General features: G+C 37.8%; 1 protein-coding gene across 1 annotated transcript; it reads left to right on the forward strand.

The window, feature by feature from the left end:
- The first annotated feature begins 554 nt into the window (after positions 1-554).
- LOC144661241 (uncharacterized) lies at positions 555-17,341 on the forward strand. Its single transcript, XM_078521938.1, has 15 exons — positions 555-666; positions 3,373-3,686; positions 5,197-5,344; positions 5,788-6,054; positions 6,823-6,993; positions 7,416-7,661; positions 8,700-8,885; positions 9,839-10,146; positions 12,055-12,202; positions 12,886-13,188; positions 13,336-13,444; positions 13,885-14,176; positions 15,117-15,159; positions 15,684-15,995; positions 16,609-17,341. Exons 1-15 carry the CDS (start codon positions 594-596, stop codon positions 17,178-17,180), a joined length of 3,492 nt encoding a protein of 1,163 aa, XP_078378064.1. The 5' UTR covers positions 555-593; the 3' UTR covers positions 17,181-17,341.
- Positions 17,342-19,796: the final 2,455 nt, after the last annotated feature.

Below are 19,796 nucleotides of genomic sequence, written 5' to 3' on the forward strand. Positions count from 1 at the left end.
TACGTCCAGCTCAAAACTTTCGGTTAAGTTTATATGTCACGTTTACCTGAAAATTCAATCTTATAATGCAGCTAACTTTTTGAAAACGGGGAAAAATCCACTTTTTTTTCTCCCGTTACTTGGCGTCGCTTTATGCCTGATTTCAGGACTCGATGTATACCGGCTTTTACTTGGATGGGCCTTTATACTGCCTACGCCATTACTAAATATGGACTCCGCTTAGGGGCCGGAAATCAATCAACCAATCAATCAATCAATCAATCAATTTATTTATGTCATGCGCGGAATGAGGTTGCCCTCTATATCCGAGCCAGAAATGGACCATGCAAAGCCCAACAAAAAAGAATTTAGCCCAAACCATATTTTTTCCCCTCAGCTATGAATACTTATATTTATCATAAGGTCTAGTGTTTTCCATCATCGAAATGTTTTACGAATGAAAAAAAAAAGTGTTCCTTATTCTGGAATATTGCTTGCATCCCTAATATGCTATATTTGAAATCGGTGTGCGAATGTTTATATATTCATTGCCAATACTGGACAGGGAAGTACGTCTGAACTGCGGGTTACGACTACAACAGAAGTTTGCCGACATGGAGTTACATCTCAATCCGACCCTCTATTTACTTTTCACCTTCTTCGCAACATTTCTTAACGTGGCCTCGGGTGAGTATTATTTCCTTTCCAATATAGCCTGGAGTAAAAATATGTTTGCTTGAAACTTCCCAACGTCGTATAAACATACCTTTCGACTTCCGCTCTATATGCGGGATCTTGCAATCAGTTGCAAATACGAACCGTATTAGTTAAAGATTGTTTTACTACTGTTATTGAAACGTGCCTGTTAACTAACGCAACTTGCCAGGTAGCTCGGAATCTTGTAACACTTTCCTCCTGAATGAATTTGAACGCCATCTATGTCAAACAAATTAAATTTACTTCTTGTTGTTGTCGTTGATGTCTGTGTTCGTTTAATATTATTAATATATATATATATATACAGTCTTCCTTAAAGCTTCATAACATATTGTTCTCGATTTAACGCCGGTTGTCCAAGGTGGAGCTGTGAATTAGCCTCTCGAGCTTTTATTTGGGGGTACTAAAAGCTGTAGATGTAACAACTGAGAATTTATGTCTGTCAAAAGTAACGAATAAAAACTATTGCCTAAGAAACAGCGGGCTAGAGTAAACTACAGTAGTCAAAGAAAGTGCCCGGTCCACCAGGCAAGTTTTGAAATAAACGCCAGCGGCGTTGAATCGACTAAACAGCCAGTTAATAAATATATGCTTTAATTCATACTTTCTTTTTTATCTAGTTATTTACTCAAACTAAGACCAATACACTTCTCATGCACTTAAGCAGTTACAAGAACACACTAATCAATGTAAAAGGAAAAATAAATTTCCTTGTGCTGCCTGGCACTTGTAAAAGCACAAAAATTTTTTTAGGCACTTAAAACTCATTTAGTGAGAATTTTATACGTATATTTTTGTACAAGAACACACTGCCCAACCATCTTTTGTGGATATAGCCTTTGTGGTTGCCTATATATCATTATGATATTGTGTTTCTGCGATTTAGGTTATCGGAAATACGTTATTAGACATCGCTTTGGCAATCTTTTTCTGCAAAAAAGGGATATTGTGTTATTGAAATATTTGTATTTGTGGTTACAAATTGATTGCCTATATGGGTCTTCTAACTGCTAATTATACGTCGGTGTTTTTACATATTCCTATAGTTGGTTTTCACTGTCACGCCGCGAAAAAATAAATCCAAAACTATTGAGTCAAAATAATCAAGAATATTACAGGTCGTAGAAAATTACTTTATAAACTACTTGTCAAAGTCTCAGGTCTGAACGGTATTCCGTACTCGAGTTATCCTTCAAAATGGTTTTCCCGAATTTGTAGAGCACGGTATGGAAACGCCATGTTTATGCCCACATTCTGCTACAAAATCGGTCAAATCACCCTTATGAACAAGTAAACGTTCACATAAACACCTCTCACAAAACCTCAATTGTCCAGATTGTTAAAGTCGCAGGATGAGGCATTTTTTAAAGAAATCTTGACAGTCTTCTGGTGGCCATCTTTGATCTCGTGGCGGCCATCTTTGATCTCGTGTGGTGTGAAACTCCGAAATTCAAAATGCTCTAACTTACAGACGGCGAATGCTATCGAGCTAAAAACCTTCAACAAGATATATATTGAGGACGTCCAATAGACAGTGAAGGATAAAAACTCAGGGGTCTTGCGATTCTGGGTTTAAGAATTTTGATGACGTCACGTGAAAACCGAGAATAACTTGAAGAAGTGATCGTTAAAGATATTGCATCGTTAAAAATAACTGTGTTTTGTTGCTTACATAGTTTTATTAAAGTGCGGTGGGGAATTACATCATGATTTCCAAACAGCCGCCATCATGGATCTGCAGAGCCTGCTCTTCTTTCACGTGACGCCAGAAAACCGCCAAACTTAGCTTGACTCAAATGTAATCACAAGTAATTAAAGGTTTTTAAAACGGTCTAAAAATGAACATATTCTTTTGCAGTTAAAGTTAATAAATCTAACACGATATATAGATATACTACAAGTTTTTGTAGTGTTTTTCTTATCCGTTGAACGGCTCAAATACCCGCGAATATTATCTGTGTAAAAAACACGGAACAAAGGATACTTCATCACACCTTATTTTTCTTCTTTATTCACCTCCAAATCGGGGCTCTACGGGATTATAGAATGCGTTGTTGCAATACTGTTCAATATTGTGCGTCCTCTTGCGATCTTGTTTGGTCAAATGACGTAGTAGATGACTTTTAAAACTCACCAACAATTGCTCTTGTTACATCATTCTTATCTGGGATTTGTCGTCTAACGTACGTGTGGTCGGGGTTACTTACGCTTGTTTGCTGTGCTAGTCTAGTTTTTTAACCGTAGTTACAAGGTATACAGCCTTTAAGCGATAGAAAATGGCGCTTGTTTTCATGACCTATATGATAAAAACAAAAAAGACAGTTTGGAAATTTTCGAAAGAGTTTTGCACCGAACCGCAGGGCAATGTCAGCTTACTTATTAATTACGTTCAAATTTTCCAAAAGTTTCGCGAGTGGTTGCATCAAGTCTTGTAAACAGCCAGTGTAGGCAGCCGTTTTCTGTTTATTTTATAAAAAAAAAGGACAAAGCTAACAAAATGCAATATGTAATTCAAACTACACACACAATCATGAAGCAGATTACACCAGTAGTCACGAAGCAGATTACACCAGTAGTCACGCAGTTTAGCTATTATCATACTCGAAGGCAAATCTCACAGATCAATATGAAAGTTGCTATAGCTATCGCAATCACTGTCCGTTTTCTTAACACCAGGAAGCTGTAACGATTTTGATCTTGGAGTTGGAAGTGGATCAATTGCTGACAGCAAGATAACTGCTTCATCTGTTCAAAGCGCCAGCACACCAGCCAAAAATGACCGATTGAACCATACAGCGGGATCACCATGGTGTGCAGGAACGAGTGACACCAATCCATATCTACAGATTGATCTACAAACACTTCATATCATCTGTGCTGTGTCCACTCAGGGAAATTCTCGAGGAGATCAGTGGGTAAAGACATACATAATACAATCATCTACAGATGGGTCAAATTGGACAAATTATAACGAAACTGGTCAACTGAAGGTAAAACAGAGATTTTTTATTTATATCGTAACATATCAAGCAGATCGTAATAGGATTGTCTTAAGGTGGCTCGTAATAAGTTAGATATTCCCGTCTTTGCCATGCGCAATCTTTTGCTGCTACACTTGTAATGTTGAGGTTTAATGTTTATTTTGTCAGTTGGATAAAAATATGTGGAAAATAAAAACTTTTACCTAGTAGTTTTTGAGTTATTAGCGTCGAAAGGTAAAAAATAGTGTATCTTTAACCTCATATGGCGTGGCCATGGAAATAGATTTTGACGTCACCATAGCCTCAAATTGTTCAGTGGTAAATCTAGTTTACGTTTGTGCTAAAAGATGTTCCTTAACGTTATTGAAATAGCTGTGATATATGGCACGTTAACCCTATTCAGATGGGGGGGGGGGGGGGGCTTTTGAGGCCCGCGCTGACTTTGATTTTTTATAACTTTTTTTAAGATTTGACCAAACGCAGCCAAACTTTCTGAGTTTTCTTAAAATTTATCTAGCAACAAGTTGGTAGGGTTAGATGATGTGTCAGGAACTTGACATCACCATGGCAACGGCATTTTGACAGGCATTGTTTCCCAAATTTGTAATTTTGCGTGTTTCTGTTAATAAAAATCAACTTAAATGGGATTATTTTTACATATTTACGGGTGTAAAGCACATTTTAATTTATTTTGAGTACTTTGCAGTGATTTTGGGCGGTTTTCTGGCATTTTGGAAAAATTTTGAAATCCAAGATGGCGGATCTAAGATGGCTGCTGTTTTGACATCATGATGTAATTGTCACGTGATGTGACGTCACCATCCCACGTGACTTATACCAAAAGAAAGATTCGGACATACAATACATCCTATAAGTTTCATGTTGATTGCTTAAATATTCTGAAGTTACATAGGGAGGCTCCCCCCCCCCCCCCCCTGGTCTGAGAAGGTCCAAAAAAGCCCGGTCTGAATAGGGTTAACGCGCCATAATAATACCAAAGACGGGCATGTTTAATTCTGGCTAACCTATTAAAAGCCACCTTAAAATTTTTTTTTAGAATAGTGTTTATAAAAAATGATGGTAAATGTTGAAAAATTCACTGCTGCTGTTCATGAACGCCGATTGGACCTAATGCAACCTTAAAAGCACGAAATGTAACTGTTTTTTTACAATTAAGCTGTGGACTCGGGGTTTCTATCTGGTGATAGTGCCGAGGGGCAAACTCTGAGTCATTCATTACCTGATTTATAAAATTTTTGTACATATAAGAATCGATCGACCCAATGACATTCGGCACACCGGCCAGGCGCTCTAAACACTGAATTACAGGAAGCAGGAGGCTCGTGGCGAGCTAGGTTACGGGTTTGATTTCCCTCGGGCCCAAAATTTTTTTTTTCCCCATACTAGCGACAACGTTGTTGTCGTTGTTGTTTGGGAAAGGCGATTATTAGTGGTACACTTTGATATCCTCTTAACCACTATGTTCTTTTTTGTTGAATTTATACTTTACAAATTTCAGCTTTTTAAGGGCAATGAAGACAGAAACTCTGAAGTTAAGCACGTTCTTTTTGATGGGATCTTTGCAAAGTATCTGCGATTCTTGCCAAAGACGCACCATAACAGTGTCTGTATGAGGACAGAGGTCTTTGGAGTGAAACGTAAACCAGGTAAAAAGTAATGTGAGACTTACATGACACTATCATAATGTTTTCTCTTTGTTTTTTCGTTGGTAGTTTTTTGTTTGTTTGCTTGCTTGTTTTAAGAGCCATCGCTTTTTAATACGTTGCTCCATTTCTTAGAACTTTGTACCCGAGTAGACAAAATTCAGCCTTTTTCAAAACACTCCACGTATGTCTGTGCACTTTAGTTCAGGGATACACGTCGAAAACACTTATCCCTTGTCCCCAAAAATGTTGTCTTTGGCCCTAAACTAGATATAGCTGGTGCCAAACTGATGCTGTTTTATAAACATTTTACAAGTGACTACCCAGGGCTGCCCACGCCACATTATCTCAATTACACATATTGCTTTCCCGTAACTTCTTGAACTGATTTTAACAGGAAATGTACTGTTGTTTTGTTTTTTTGTTTTGTATTTGCACCTGAACAGAGAACCTTGCTCTTGGTAAACCTGCAGCTCAGTCTTCAACTTACAGTGATGCCGCAGCATCAGGTGTAGCAGGGAAAGCAGTGGATGGAACTTCTGATACCGACTTTCATCATGGACATTGTTCACATACTTTACTAAACAGCCCTAGCTGGTGGCGAGTAGACCTGGGTCTAGATCCCGTGCCAGTCTCTGAAGTATATATTGCCAACAGGTTTTCGACGAACGAACTTATAAGGCAACGAAATAAAGACTATAAAATAACAATAGGTGAGTCATTTTGCAGAAATAGTAAAGTGGTAATGCTGGCATTCGACATCTTTAGCCAATTACTACCTCCAAAGTAACCGATAATGTGTGGGAACAATCTTTTTTTCAAGCTAGCTTTTTAATATACCAATGTTCTTATTCTTCCTAAATACTGAACTAATAAGCTACTTGTTTACCATTAGAGACAGTAGGTAGGACAATTTTACTCTACTTCGTATTGAAGGAGGTTTTAAAAGGAATACATTTACTCAGAACGTATGGTGATCACTAGAGCAAATATAAAGCGCCATTTCTGAAAAAAAGAAAGCTTCGTCGCAAAGAAACTCTTCGGATTCATCACACAAAGCTCACCTGAGTGTACTAGTATTGTTCATTTATCACCCACGTGCATGATTTGTCTCGACCTTGTTTTGACAAATTAGTAAAAATAAATAAAAGCATTCTTGGCTTCACATTTTTGGCGGAATTTCACACTATTTTTCATTGTCCAATTCTATCGAATATATGTGGCAAATTGGATGCTTCCGTAGCTTATTCTTAGTGGGAGGCGCGGTGGCCCAATGGTCAATACGCGACACTTCACGCGACAGTGCATCTCCCCACCCCGGTGTATCAATGGATACCAACGAATTTATTGCTGGGTGTAACCATGCGATTGGCTAGCATCCCATCGAGGGGAGGGATGGGATAAGCTCCGGCCTTATGAGCCACTGGGCTTAAACACAGACTTAACCTACCGCACAATCTAACGTTGTCTTTTAATGGCAGGTAGCAACCCAAATGTGACCGATAATCCACAATGCATGGGATTGTACAGTTTTATTCAATTTAAAGCATCAGCTGTATGTTTCACGAATCCATTGACGACTGGCAGATACGTCGGTATTGTGACCAAGAATTCGTTCCTTACCCTTTGTGAAGTAGAAATCTACTTACGAGGTATTTGCATTTCCCTTAGAGACCTTTAGGTATTTAATTTAATTGCAAGTCCTCCTCTTTGAACAAAATTTATGATGATACACTTCTGCTTTTCTTCTATTTTGGCATAAAACATCCTCAAAGAAACGTCCAGGGGTAAAAAATCTGATTGAACTAAAACCAAAACGGGAAACGATACACGATGTCTTATTGCCTGACTCGCTAGAATGATATTCATTTTTAAGGTGCAGAAATCGTGATTTTGTGCAAATGTATTCGGCATTGAATGCAAAATATTCACAAGGTCCCAGAAAATGGAAATGAGACCTCGAATAAGAATGTATCAATTCTCTTTGGTCAAATATCAAACACTTGAGGCTCTACTGTCTTTTCTTCTTGCCCTATGCTTTTGAAATAGTTTTTATTGCTATTTTATTTGTAAGAAAACCTCGCATTTGGGAAGCAAACGGATCAGATAAGCACTTACAGAGACTGCGTTAGTAGCAGAGCAGTGGATGGTAACAGCAACACGAGCCTTTATGCTGGATCCACATGTGCAAGCACAAGGAGAGCAACTAAGCCCTGGTGGAGAGTAGACCTGGGCCGAGAGGAGCCGGTGTCTGAATTGTACATAGTTAATAGAGGAGACTGTTGCGGAGCTAGGTTGTATAGGTTCGAGATCAGAGTAGGTAGGTTAGGATATACGGGACATTTATCACTATATCACTCATTCGCTGAATTGCGAGTACGGCATGAGGAATTTCAATGTCAGAATTATATATGCCCATTTCTGGTGTTCAATCATCCCTAAAAAAATAATGTTAAGGAAATTCGTTTGGTACAAACCTATACTTACTTTACCAACGAGCACATCAATGTTATTTTGACGTCAAAAATTGTTACCATGGCAACGCCATATGAGATCAAAGATACCATACTTTGGACATTTTGAGGCTAATAACTCAAAAACTACTTGGTGAATTTTCTTGCTTTTCACATATTTTCATCTCATCAACAAAGCGAACAATTTGCATTTTTTTAATTCTGTAGGTAGGTTTTGGGGCTACGTTATTATTTAAAAAAAATTAAGGTGGCTCTGAACTCCACCTACAGAATTTTTTAAAAATTGTTAGATTGTTTGTTTTGTCCATTAGACAAAAATGTATGAAAAACAAAAACTTTCACCGTCTAGTTTTTTTAGTTATTAGCCACAAACGGTAAAAATAAGGTATCTTTGACATTACGGTGACTTCAACTTGCTCATTGGTAAAACCTTTACAACGTTGTACTTAAAGGTAAACCTCAACATTATTGCTATAGCTACAACAGAATGCTTAAGACCGGAAAAACTAAACCATTACAAGCCACGTTAACTTTCATCGCTTATTCAATGTAAAATATCTGCCTCTAGCGAAATTATTTTCATTTTCATAGTTTCAGAGTAGTCATATTCAGAATATATCAACGAACGAAAATTATCTTCCAAACGTCGTACCGAAAAATTCTAAACGTCATCTGAAATTCTTGCCTACAAAATAAGGCAGTGTAAAAGTGACTCGGAAATCCATGCATATATATATAGTATTTGCATACTGCACTGCAAACAACAGTGTAGAAACAACAGCAAATTTACTATGTAGCTTTAAAATGCTCGCATCAAAATATCTTAAAGTGTCACTGTTTCATAATCGTATAAAATGTCTTGGAATGCTTTTTTCTTCTTTAAGGACCAATGTCCAGAGATGGAGGTGTGACTAATCCAAAGTGTGGTGATATTCACACTGTTCCTCAAGGAAAAGGTTTATCTTTCTACTGTCGTCCTTACTTGTACGGGAGATATGTGACCGTCAGAAGTCTAAGAAACAATGAGCCACTGACGCTGTGTGAAGTCGAGGTGTATTCTGCTAGAAGAGGTGTTTGTTTATTTAGTTACGTCCCTTTTTAACTGACACTTGAGTACACTTTGCGATAGCAAGAGCGTTTTGACATGAATGTAGCCTGCAGAAGACTTGATGTATTCTGCTCTCAAGATCAACATACACATATTAAAAATTCCGTTAGAATCTTTAGGTCAACCATTTGACCAACTTCTTCCTATGAGATAAATGTTACAATACAACGCGCCTTACTGTGGCCACCCAACAAACCTTTTTACAAGTGTGCGCTCTCGATATTGTTATTTGTTTGACGAACACGACTCATTCATTGCAAAGTGGAATACGATCAAATAGATACTTATTACATCATATTTATCAACAAAATCTAGAGAAAACGTAAAATATTACAAGATGACACTTGTAAAAAAGTTTGTTGGGTGGCCACGGTAAGGCGCGTCGCACTGTAACGCTTACGTGAAACAGTTCAAAATTGTTTCCCTCTTTATTAATAGAATGAAGTTTTTATGCGGGCTTCATCCCCCCCCCCCCCCCCACTTGCATACCGGTTGGGGTTTGAATTTGCTTGTAAATCCGAGGGATTATATGCAAAACAAAAGTTAACGTGTTCCGTGTTGTGTAACAGGACTTGTTTGAAACCGAAGAAAAGACATCTTGGAACACTTAGCGAAACAGTCGATTACCACTCTCTGTCAACCTAGGAGAACTGAGTGCCCAACTGCCTTATTCCTGGCGCTATCCTGCCTATCCGTTGTTTTGTCTCAATCATTTTCTGTCACTGTCTTAAAATTCCTCTCATGTTTTCTCGTGGCTACCCTTGTTAACTTCTAATGTACTGTAAGATAAGTGTAATGTAACTCGAGTTTCGCTGAAATAGGCGTAGCAATGTACTCATACCCAGGACTGAACATTTTAATTTAGCAACATTCTACTATTTACTATATTATAAAATGGCTTTGATTTTGTTTCAGCATGTCAAATCCAGGCTATCGGTGCGGCCAGCAGTAAGACATTACCACACGACAGTTTTTCAGCCTCGTCAACAACTGGCTTTGACGCACCTTCTAAAGGTCGACTGAACGGACGTGGCGCCTGGTCACCTAGCAACGACAATAATGTTGATGACTATCTACAAATTGACTTGCAATACGAGTTCTTTATCTGTGCTGTGGCTACCCAAGGAAAGTCAACAGCTGATCACTGGACAACAAAGTACAAGTTACATTCGTCGCTTAACGATAAGGACTGGGTTACCTACCAAGAAAACAGACAGGATAAGGTTTGTCTTACCGTAAAGTTCCGTGTATAAGCCGCACCCGTAGATAAGCCGCACCCCCGATTTGGAAGCTCAAATTTTGGGAAAAAAATATACAGACCATAAAGTTTGAAGTTCAAGTGAAGTTCTATTGGTAAACAATCAAAAGCAAACAAGCACGGTTTCGAAACACTGACACGGTGGTTGTTGCAATGTTTAATATAAATTAAGTCTTACGAAAGCTACATTTCACTTGTCATACCTCCTTTTTAGTTTGAGTTCACAATATCTTAAACTTGGATGCTCTCTTGATATCATTTTTTCGAGATTATCACTTCTAAACACTCCTGAAACACTTGTTACATTCGTTCGAATCGTTCGCGAATGATGAATGCTTAGTAGCCAAGCTCTGAATTGTAGAGAGGAGTCTGGGCATTAAAAACAAACATGGCGGCATTTTCTTCGGAAGAAACCACGTTTTTATTTCAAGATTCTTGGAAACTGCTACCCACAACAGGATAAAAACTTCATGCAGAATAAGAGTTTGTTAATCCAGCAGATGTATTTATTGTGAAGGTCAATAAAAAAACCGAAGCGGTCGGCCATTTGCCTTGTGAGTATTTGCGTTTATCTATGTGCCTTTTCGCACGCGGTGGAAAGACATGATTCGAAGTGACTGGCACGCTTCACTGCAAACATCTTTGCAGAAGAACTAAAAGGTAGTGAACAACAACAACGTTTTCAGGTTGTTATATGTTTATTCAATGACGTCTTGAGAAGTTTTTATGAATATTAATTAGGCCTTTGAGAACTCCAACCAGAGATGTTTCCGTAGATAAGCCGCACCCCCGATTTTTGACTTGAATTTAGAGGAAAAAGGTGCGGCTTATACACGGAACTTTACGGTATTTAAATCTAAAAACATGTTATTTAGCATAGCCGCTGGGGAGCTACGAGCTAAAATCGTGTTAGTTATAACAACACCAAGGTATTCATACATTCATGTACGAACCAAAATCTATCATAGAGCATTTTAAAGCTCGTTACTGGGTTACCTACCAAGAAAACAGCCAGGATAAGGTTTGTCTTATTTAAGTCTAAAAACATGTTATTTAGCATAGCAGCTGGGGAGCTCCGAGATAAAATCGTGTTAGTTATAACAACACCAAGGTATTCATACATTCATGTACGAACCAATATCTATCATGGAGCATTATAAGCTCGTTACTATTTAAACAATAGAGTGTTTCTGGGGAGGAACTATCGGCCGATAGTTGTCCTGCGAAAATTTGATGTTCTTTAAACAAATATTAGCCCGAGAAGCGAAGCTTCGTGGGCAAATATGTTAGTTTTAAGAACATCAAATTTCCAAGGGGCAACTATCAGACCGATAATTATTTCCGAGAAAGAAACACTCTATGTTTTTTATTGTTCACCACTAAATTTTCTTCCGCAGGCCCATTCAAAAACGAGCATCGTGAATTATTTTCTACTTTTCAGGATAAAAAACTCAATTGAATCCGAACTTTGACAAGCAAAACAAAACCAGAAAAAAAAAACACTAAAAGCAGTGAATTTGGTTGGGGTTTTTTGTCTGCAGGCACGCTTGTTTAAAAAACATTTAACGGGCGAGCACTATCCATCCGGGCATTTTTCTCGGACGGGCACTATGGACTGAAAGTGCCCTCCGTGGATGAACACTATCGCGTCACGTGATCAATTTAAACCGATCAGAATCGGAGAAAATTTAGTGGTGAACTATAAAAGTCGATAGGAATAGCGAGTGAGTAATGAAATAAAGGAAGGGTTAAAGTGTAGATAAGTCAACCGTAGCAAAGTGATGATTCTGTAAGAGCTTTGGATACTCGATCCTCAGTATGGTAATTTTGGGCGAAACGACAAAATTGTAATAACAACTGCTTTGGATTTTAGGTCTTCAATGGCAATTCTGGAAGAAACGACATAGTGAAACACAATCTTAAAGAAATCACAAGTGCAAGATTTATCAGGTTCCAACCAACGCTTTTCTCAACCCGCAAGGCTTTGAGGATAGAAGTGTTTGGAGTACTTAAACCGGCAGGTATGGTAGTATTTCTAGTACATGTAGCTTTCACACTTACATTTAAATACGCTATAAAATACTGGCGTCCAGTCGTTTGCTTTCTTATTTTTACACTAGAATCCCGATTTCCCGAACTCTCGGTTTCTCGAAGCTCCCGATTTCTCGCATTTTTCGATCACATGTCACCTTTCCCTTCGATAGTTCTTCTCCGTGATTTTGTCCCTGATTTCTCGGAATTGTACTGGCGGTATTTTTTGTTTGTATTCTATTGTTTTTATTTATTTCTTTTGACCGGCGGAATTATTAAAAGTTATTGGGCGAAAAACCTATGATTTAAGTCAAAATCCGATCCTAACTAATAGCCACGTTTACAATAGGCATTTTTCTCATACAGCAAGCGGTCGAATGTTATAAAACTCGCTACGATTGATGGTAATTGGATGCAAAAGCTTCCAATCCAGAAAAAATGAGCGACTTAACCAGTAACGCTTGACTTTTCCTTGTTGTAGATGTTCCAATAAAATGAGCTTGCCATCGACCATCGTAGCTTTTGTACAATGCAACCAGTTTTACAAAATGCCTATAAGAACTGCAAAACCTTTTATCCCTGGTCAATAAATTGGTATCAAATTGTTTTTTATGAACAGCAGGTCTGTATAAAATATAAGTTAAATTATTGTTACTTATTTAACCAATTCCAGTTCCTTCACAAGCGCCCAGTAATTTTACTGTGGTTGCCTGGAATACCACAAGTATGAAAGCATCCTGGCAGTTACCACCAGCAAACTCCAGACGTGGAATCATCACAGGATTTAAACTGTTTTACAAAAAGAAAGACGCTATTGGCATGTCAACCACGTTAACAATTAACGGAGGAGCAATCAGTTCTAAATATGTTACTGAGCTTGAAATGTACACAGAATATGAATTTCAAGTGTTGGCTTTCACTTCTGCTGGTGACGGACCCAAGAGTTCTGTAAAGGTCGAAAGAACAATGGGAGATGGTAACGTTTTATGTTCCTTAACATGCTATTCGTTTTCTTTCTTTTTTGACAGTTTTTTAAAGACTGTTTTCGTTAACTTCATGTACCTGCTAAGTTCTTCCCATCGCCGTAGTGCATAGGCTTTCAACTTTTACTTTGCTTTCATAGCTCTAGAATGGTCCAATCAAAAGCCGTCTTCGCCGACATTTGCACCAAATTTACGTCAAGGAGGAGTAATGGCAAAAATAACGTTACCTCGTTTTCCAGGGCATGCAAGGTACTATGTTTATTTCAATTTTTTGTGCTTCACTGACGAAATGGATGTGACAATTTAATTACTGTATTATAATTTTTATAACTGTATGTATTTAGTAGCTTTGGCTTGCCTTAACCCTATTCAGTGTGGGCGCAGAAATGACGTGATACATTCTTTTTTTTGGCTTTGTTTTTTTTCTCTTTCGACAAATAGCTTAACATCTTAGAAAATATCCAAAGTTCATTCGACAACATAAAAAATCAAAATATCACCTAAACAGAAAACTAATTTCCGCAAAGCAGCCGTCGAGAACATGGTTGGCATAAAAACGACGTAAAGTGACACAACGATAAGTTATGCTTTCATTGAAGATTGAAATCGGCGCAGACAACCCCAGTGTGTTAATCTCTTACATGTGGTAAATTTCTCTTTTGTTTCTTTTTTTTTTAACTTTTTGCTAGGTTTTTTCAAATCATCGTTTTAAGGCTTAGCTCAGACTACAACGGCGTTGTAGAAACACCGGGAAATTTTACACCGCAAGATTTGCTGACATACGAAGATGCTCATGCCTCTCCAATTTCCACAGCCTATGTGACTTTCCAGTTTGGAGGAAATGATTTTGACATGTACCAGGAATTTGTTATTGGGAATGGAGCGCTGTCAAATAATAATGGTAGCGAAAAGGAGTACCACAACAAACCACTACAGCCGAGTACCAACTATAGAGTGTTTCTGAGGGCCTTTGTCAAAAAGGTATTACAACTGACCACAAATTAAATTAAATTTATTACATTTTTACGATTTCTACGTAATTTCGTACGTATTTTTGGACAAAGTAAATTAATAAGATGAACCGATATTTCATGGTTGTTCCTCATTAAAACAATTCTTCCACTCGCGCTTGTTGGATATGAGATCGTAGTGAATATAGCCAACTTGGCGCTACGCGCCTCTTTGGCATCTCGTATCCCATGCGCAGATTTCGTTAAATAGACATTTAACGCAAAGCGTAGCATCCCTGTGTATTTCTATAGCGATTTTCGATTGAGTGCCGTAAAACCAAAATCAAAGTAACCACTCTAGCCAATCAGAGAAAACACCGACAATGCAGTGAGCTAATCAAAACTAGTAGCAAATAATAACTTTAAATACATGTATTCGGTGCGATCACGGGAAAACGTACGTGAATTGAATGCGACACGATTGTTTTTTTTTTTTTTTTTTAATTTGTGTTTTTATCAATCACTAAGCATTGTAGTGCAAAACCAAAGGAAACACGAATTACTTTCGTCACTCCAGCGAAAAACGTTCTATATGCCATTAAATATTGAGTGTATTGCACTTTATATTTGGGAGCCCATAGGGCGAGTTAAAATGCAAAGAACGAAATAGAGATGTACAGAGATCCTTTAACAAACTAAAATTTTTCTAATTAGAGATTATTATCTAACATTTTCTGTCCCGAAATCCTGGCTTTCAAATGAGTTTGCTGCTGCCGCGCGGAGAGCGAGTAAGAGGTACTGCAAGAAAACCATTCATCTTTTCTCCATGTGCCGGCACAAACGCTGCGGAATAATTTTTCTAGTTTTGCGCGCTAATGTGCTCTGGAAAGTGCAGTTGGACAATAATTTTGAATCATCATTATTGCTAAAGATAAAACCATAACGTTGTGCTTATTTGTTACTTTTTGCAGAATGTGTATATCTCGACCAATTTCGTGAAGGTTGAAACCAAAGGTAATTTGTCCGTTTTCTCTCCTTCCTTAATAATGTTGCCTTTAAGCTTTGTTTCTCTTTTTGGTGTGATAACTATATTCATTTTATTTTATTTGATCATTCGTTATAGCTTGAACACACATACAAATTCATATCTTCACGAGGTATCACTAATAACCAGGATTGACCAGGGGATTTTAAGTATATGGTATATAGACTGGCAAAATTGAAGATACAGTGTTGTATGCCTAAATATGACTGTATTAGTGCATACTTTGCTTTTCCTTAGTGTTCTCGTTTTGGAAATAGTTCTTCTAAAGGTATAATGGTACACCACTAGTACTAGTAAGATGGTATAGTTTTGAAATCGGCACAATTTCCTTATTGCATCTACTTGGGTTTCTTTTCATTACAACTAATATTCTGGTATAGAGTGACTCCATAATTGGCAAAGCGTAATTAGAAAAATGAATTCTACACAAAATCTAATATACCGTTAACTGCACTAGTCAACTAAAAGTAAATTCTTGTTTTTCTACCTACAGTGCCACCCACCATAATAGAAGACGTGTTTCCTACTTCAGTCATATGTGAAAAGCAAACCCCATGTTTACTCTCTTGTTATGCTACCAGCGATACTCCAGTTAACTACACTTGGACAAAGGTTGGCCAGGGTTCAGTAAGTGATGACGTCAAGTTTATGAACAAGAGTATTGTTGTCACTCCTCGTGGTGCACAGGATTATGGGGTGTACGTGTGCAACGCTACAAACAGCTTCGGTACCGCGTCTAATGAGATAACCTTAATAGAGGGCCGCAAGTTATCAGCTGGAGTAGCTATGAACAAGAGAGGTGACAGTGAGTACATTTTCTATGTTTTTTTGTTCTTTTGTTTGCATTTTAATGCCATGGTACGCCAGCGTTGTAGATGTATCACGTTAACTTGATCGGGCAGATTCTTGCTTAGTAATGATTTCCATCATTCTTTAACATAGTTTTTAAAAGAATATCAAAAGGTTGAATGGAAATTCATAGATATCTTTATTAAGTAATTCTTGGCTCTGAATTATCATTCTGTTCACCAAGACCAGAATAACTAGCGTCTCAAAAGAGTTTATATTTATCTCGTCAGTAAAAACTGTTGTAAATTATATAAAAAAATCGTTGGAGAAATTTCAGGTTAGCGGAAGCAACATTACAGTGCGTCTACTCAAACCAAGGCCACCTCAGATAATCTGAGTGTGCAAAATAGGGAATGAAAACCTTGTTTGTAAATAATAAATTTTCTGCAAATTGTGAATCTTCACCAGCTGCCTGCTACGGAAGCACCAAATTTGTAACCATTTTTATTGTTTTAACAGTGCAAACACTATTAGTCAGTTTGTGAAGATTTTGCTTGGGTGGCCTTGGTTGGAGTAGTCACACTGTAATTTGTAATATAAAGCCACTTTTTGCTTTTCTTTTTCAACAGACCTATCCCAAATCTATGGTATTACTGTCATCGCTTTGTCCTGTACTGTTTTTATGCTTCTTATTGTAATTGGCCTGCTGGCATGCCGACTAAAACGAGCTGAGCTTATCAAAAGTACAACGACTGCAGATAGGGACACCGCTAATGACGTTAACGAGCATGACTCACCACCGCGTGATCCGCATGAACCTGAAGGAGACTCGTATATGGAGCTCGAACCCAGACCATTCCAGAGGCAGTCTAATGCACCTTCAGAGTACCAGTCATTACAGAGTACTGACGTATCTTCTGAATACTATAATGTAGGATTTGCCCAACCCAGACCTTTGGAAAGACAGTCACATGCACCTTCAGAGTACCAGTCATTACAGGGAACTAACACATCTTCGACGTATTATAATGTGGGATTTGCTCAACCCAGTCCTATGGATTGTCAGTCACATGTAACTTCAGGGTGTCAGTCATTACAGCGCACAAACATATCTTCTGCATATTATAATGTGGCATTTATTAATGCCAACAGTGAACAAGATTCTGAGGTTTACTATGAAATAGGAAATACCCAGTGTTAAATGATTTCTTTTCTACTTAAGGTATCACGATACCCGAATCGAACGTTTGTATTAACGCGTTTTCACCCAAAGCCTTTGAAGCTTATGCCAAATAATAAAAGTTTAAAAAAGTGGGTAGGAAAGTTCTCCCTCGTGAGCCTTCGCTATAGTACTATCTCAGTTTATGGACGAAACAGAGATAAACTGATATACATACTTATTATTTTATAGATTAAAATTGTAATCATGCAATATAGATGATGATATCAAAACATGGAAGAGAGCAAGACAATGGTTTATTCTGTCAGAAGAAAAATGTCTATTTCGTCTAGAAAACTTAATTTTACTCTGTTCAAATGGCTACAGAACAAATGTTACAGAACAAAGATTCAGCTTTTTGACACTCATATTAAAAGAAGGGTTACATGCCATAGCATTTCATAATTGGTGTAATAGAAAAATATAACAGCTATCCAAAGGTACAAAGAAAATGTCTTCTCAGGCGAGATGTATTCACCCGTATTCTCTGAGATGTAAACAATTGTGCACGTTACTTCCAGTGACGATGACGTAATCCTCGGGCTGAGTGTGTGTCATAGTTACCAAAATGGCTTAAAAAGTCCTAGCACTAAATTGCATTATTCGCGGTAACACGACAATAACATTCAAACAACCACGTAAACCAACGAATAATAATAATAATAATAATAATAATAATAATAATAATAATAATAATAACGGCTTTATTGGAAGAGCTTCCACAGAGTGGCTCTTCGTCTTCCAAATAAACTAAATTTACAAAGAGTTATTAAAATATATAAAAGATTATTATTTACAATATTTACAATAAAAAATAAAAACTATGAAATCTGAAACTTCTCATAAAATTACACGAATACTATAAAAATGGATCACTAAAAAGTCATTCGATTTGTAAAAAGAAAACAATAAAACTGAGGGGAAAATTAACCTATGCGAGACTTTGCATTTTTGAATAAAATGTCTTTAACGGCCTTGATAAAAAGGGTATATGTGGGTATATTTCGTACGTTCGCTGGTAGGCCATTAATACTAGTTGCGGCCATGTGTTGGAAAGTGTCCGCCTCTTTTGGAACTGATAGTTTGGGTGCCACAGATGATCGCAGGTTATAAGCTGTAACTGAGTGTACATCCAAACGTAGATAGTCTGGCCAGTGAATGCTATGTTGTGCTTTGAAAGTCATTTTTAGCAAACTTAACTCCTTTATTTCACGCACCGGTAGCCATTTCAAACTAATTACATCGTTAACAGTTGCGAATTTCCCCAACAAAAAAGCGGCGCATGCATTCTGCACACGTTGCAGGCGCTTTAGCACGTACTCTGGTATAGGGTTATATACGATATCACAGTAGTCAAGTTTTGATAAAACCAGAATTTCAGCCAGCTGTTTTCTTAATGAGAAAGGAGCTAAATGTTTTAATTTCCTTAAGACTACTAGACTGCCATAACAAGAAGATAAAGTCTTTGTTACGTGTTCACTCCACGATAAGTGATCATCTAAGTAAACCCCTAACAGTTTAGTTTGACGAGTACGATCTAATGTAGCTCCGTCACAAGTAAGATGCAGTGGCCTTTCATCCAATGAATGTACACGACTCATCTGTGCAGTAGACACCAACATCCAATTTGTTTTGGCTTTATTCAGTGAGAGGTTGCAATCACTAGAATAGGAACCAAGCTGTTGCACGACATTGTTCATCTCAGAGATAGAACTTTGCAGGTCGCAGACTTTTGAATGAAGGTAAAGTGTAGTATCGTCCGCATACTGGGAACATCGACATGGAAGGTGATCCTGAAGGTCTGCTACGTACAAATTAAACATAAAGAAAACTATAAAACTAAGACTAAGACTAAATCGTTTCTGCCTTAAGATATAATAGGATAACCGAAAATCCTGTACTACAGAAAATTCGGCGGATAAAAAGCTCGTACCCAATGGCTAATTGTTGAGGTCATGGTATGACCTGTGTCCATTAAAGGATAGCCTCTTTAAAAATTTTCAGTAGTACTGGACAGTATTTCACCCTAAAAGCGTCAGAAAAATCATACACCAGGGGTATTTTAGTTGTGACATTCCATTTATCCTCATAGCATTTAATTTCGGTACCTATCTCGCTCGTGATGAACAAATCATCCAGTATATAAACCTTGTCATCGACACACATCATGTTGCCAAAAGTGCTTGGCCTACTTAGGCTTCCTATAAATTGCCATTCATTTGTTGTCTCGCTGTACACTTCACAAGTCCTGACACTGGCCAGTTTATGGTACTCTCGAAAATCCACCAGTGATGAAAATTCTCCCTTGCGCTGTTCCGTAAGCTCCCTCTCTAGATTCTCGAATATGAGCCAGTTTCTCCCACTTCCTTTTGCTAACGTCATACCTGTCAACATTGGTCAAGACCTTTTCCGTCCCTTGAATACGACCACCAATAAAAAAAATCAGGTCGTCTTTCGCGACAATGCAAGTTCCTTCCCTTGAACTTAAATCAAATGACGATATGTCTTCCCAGACGTTAGATGCGGCCTTGTACTTCGTGATGTAGAAAATACGTTGTTCGACACATGAAAAATTCTCGGACACTCCGTCAGGTCCTA

The sequence above is a fragment of the Oculina patagonica genome, chromosome 7 (genome assembly GCF_052425735.1).
Source record: "Oculina patagonica isolate OP01 chromosome 7, crgOcupat, whole genome shotgun sequence".
Classification (NCBI taxonomy): domain Eukaryota; kingdom Metazoa; phylum Cnidaria; class Anthozoa; order Scleractinia; family Oculinidae; genus Oculina; species Oculina patagonica.

What these genes read in the sequence shown, in the direction of transcription:
- LOC144661241 (XM_078521938.1), top strand. Translation starts at nt 594, where the DNA reads ATGGAGTTACATCTCAATCCGACCCTCTATTTACTTTTCACCTTCTTC. An exon ending in TGGAGTGAAACGTAAACCAG is followed by an intron (nt 5,345 to 5,787) that starts GTAAAAAGTAAT and finishes GCACCTGAACAG; the next exon opens with AGAACCTTGCTCTTGGTAAA. An exon ending in GGTGTATTCTGCTAGAAGAG is followed by an intron (nt 8,886 to 9,838) that starts GTGTTTGTTTAT and finishes ATTTTGTTTCAG; the next exon opens with CATGTCAAATCCAGGCTATC.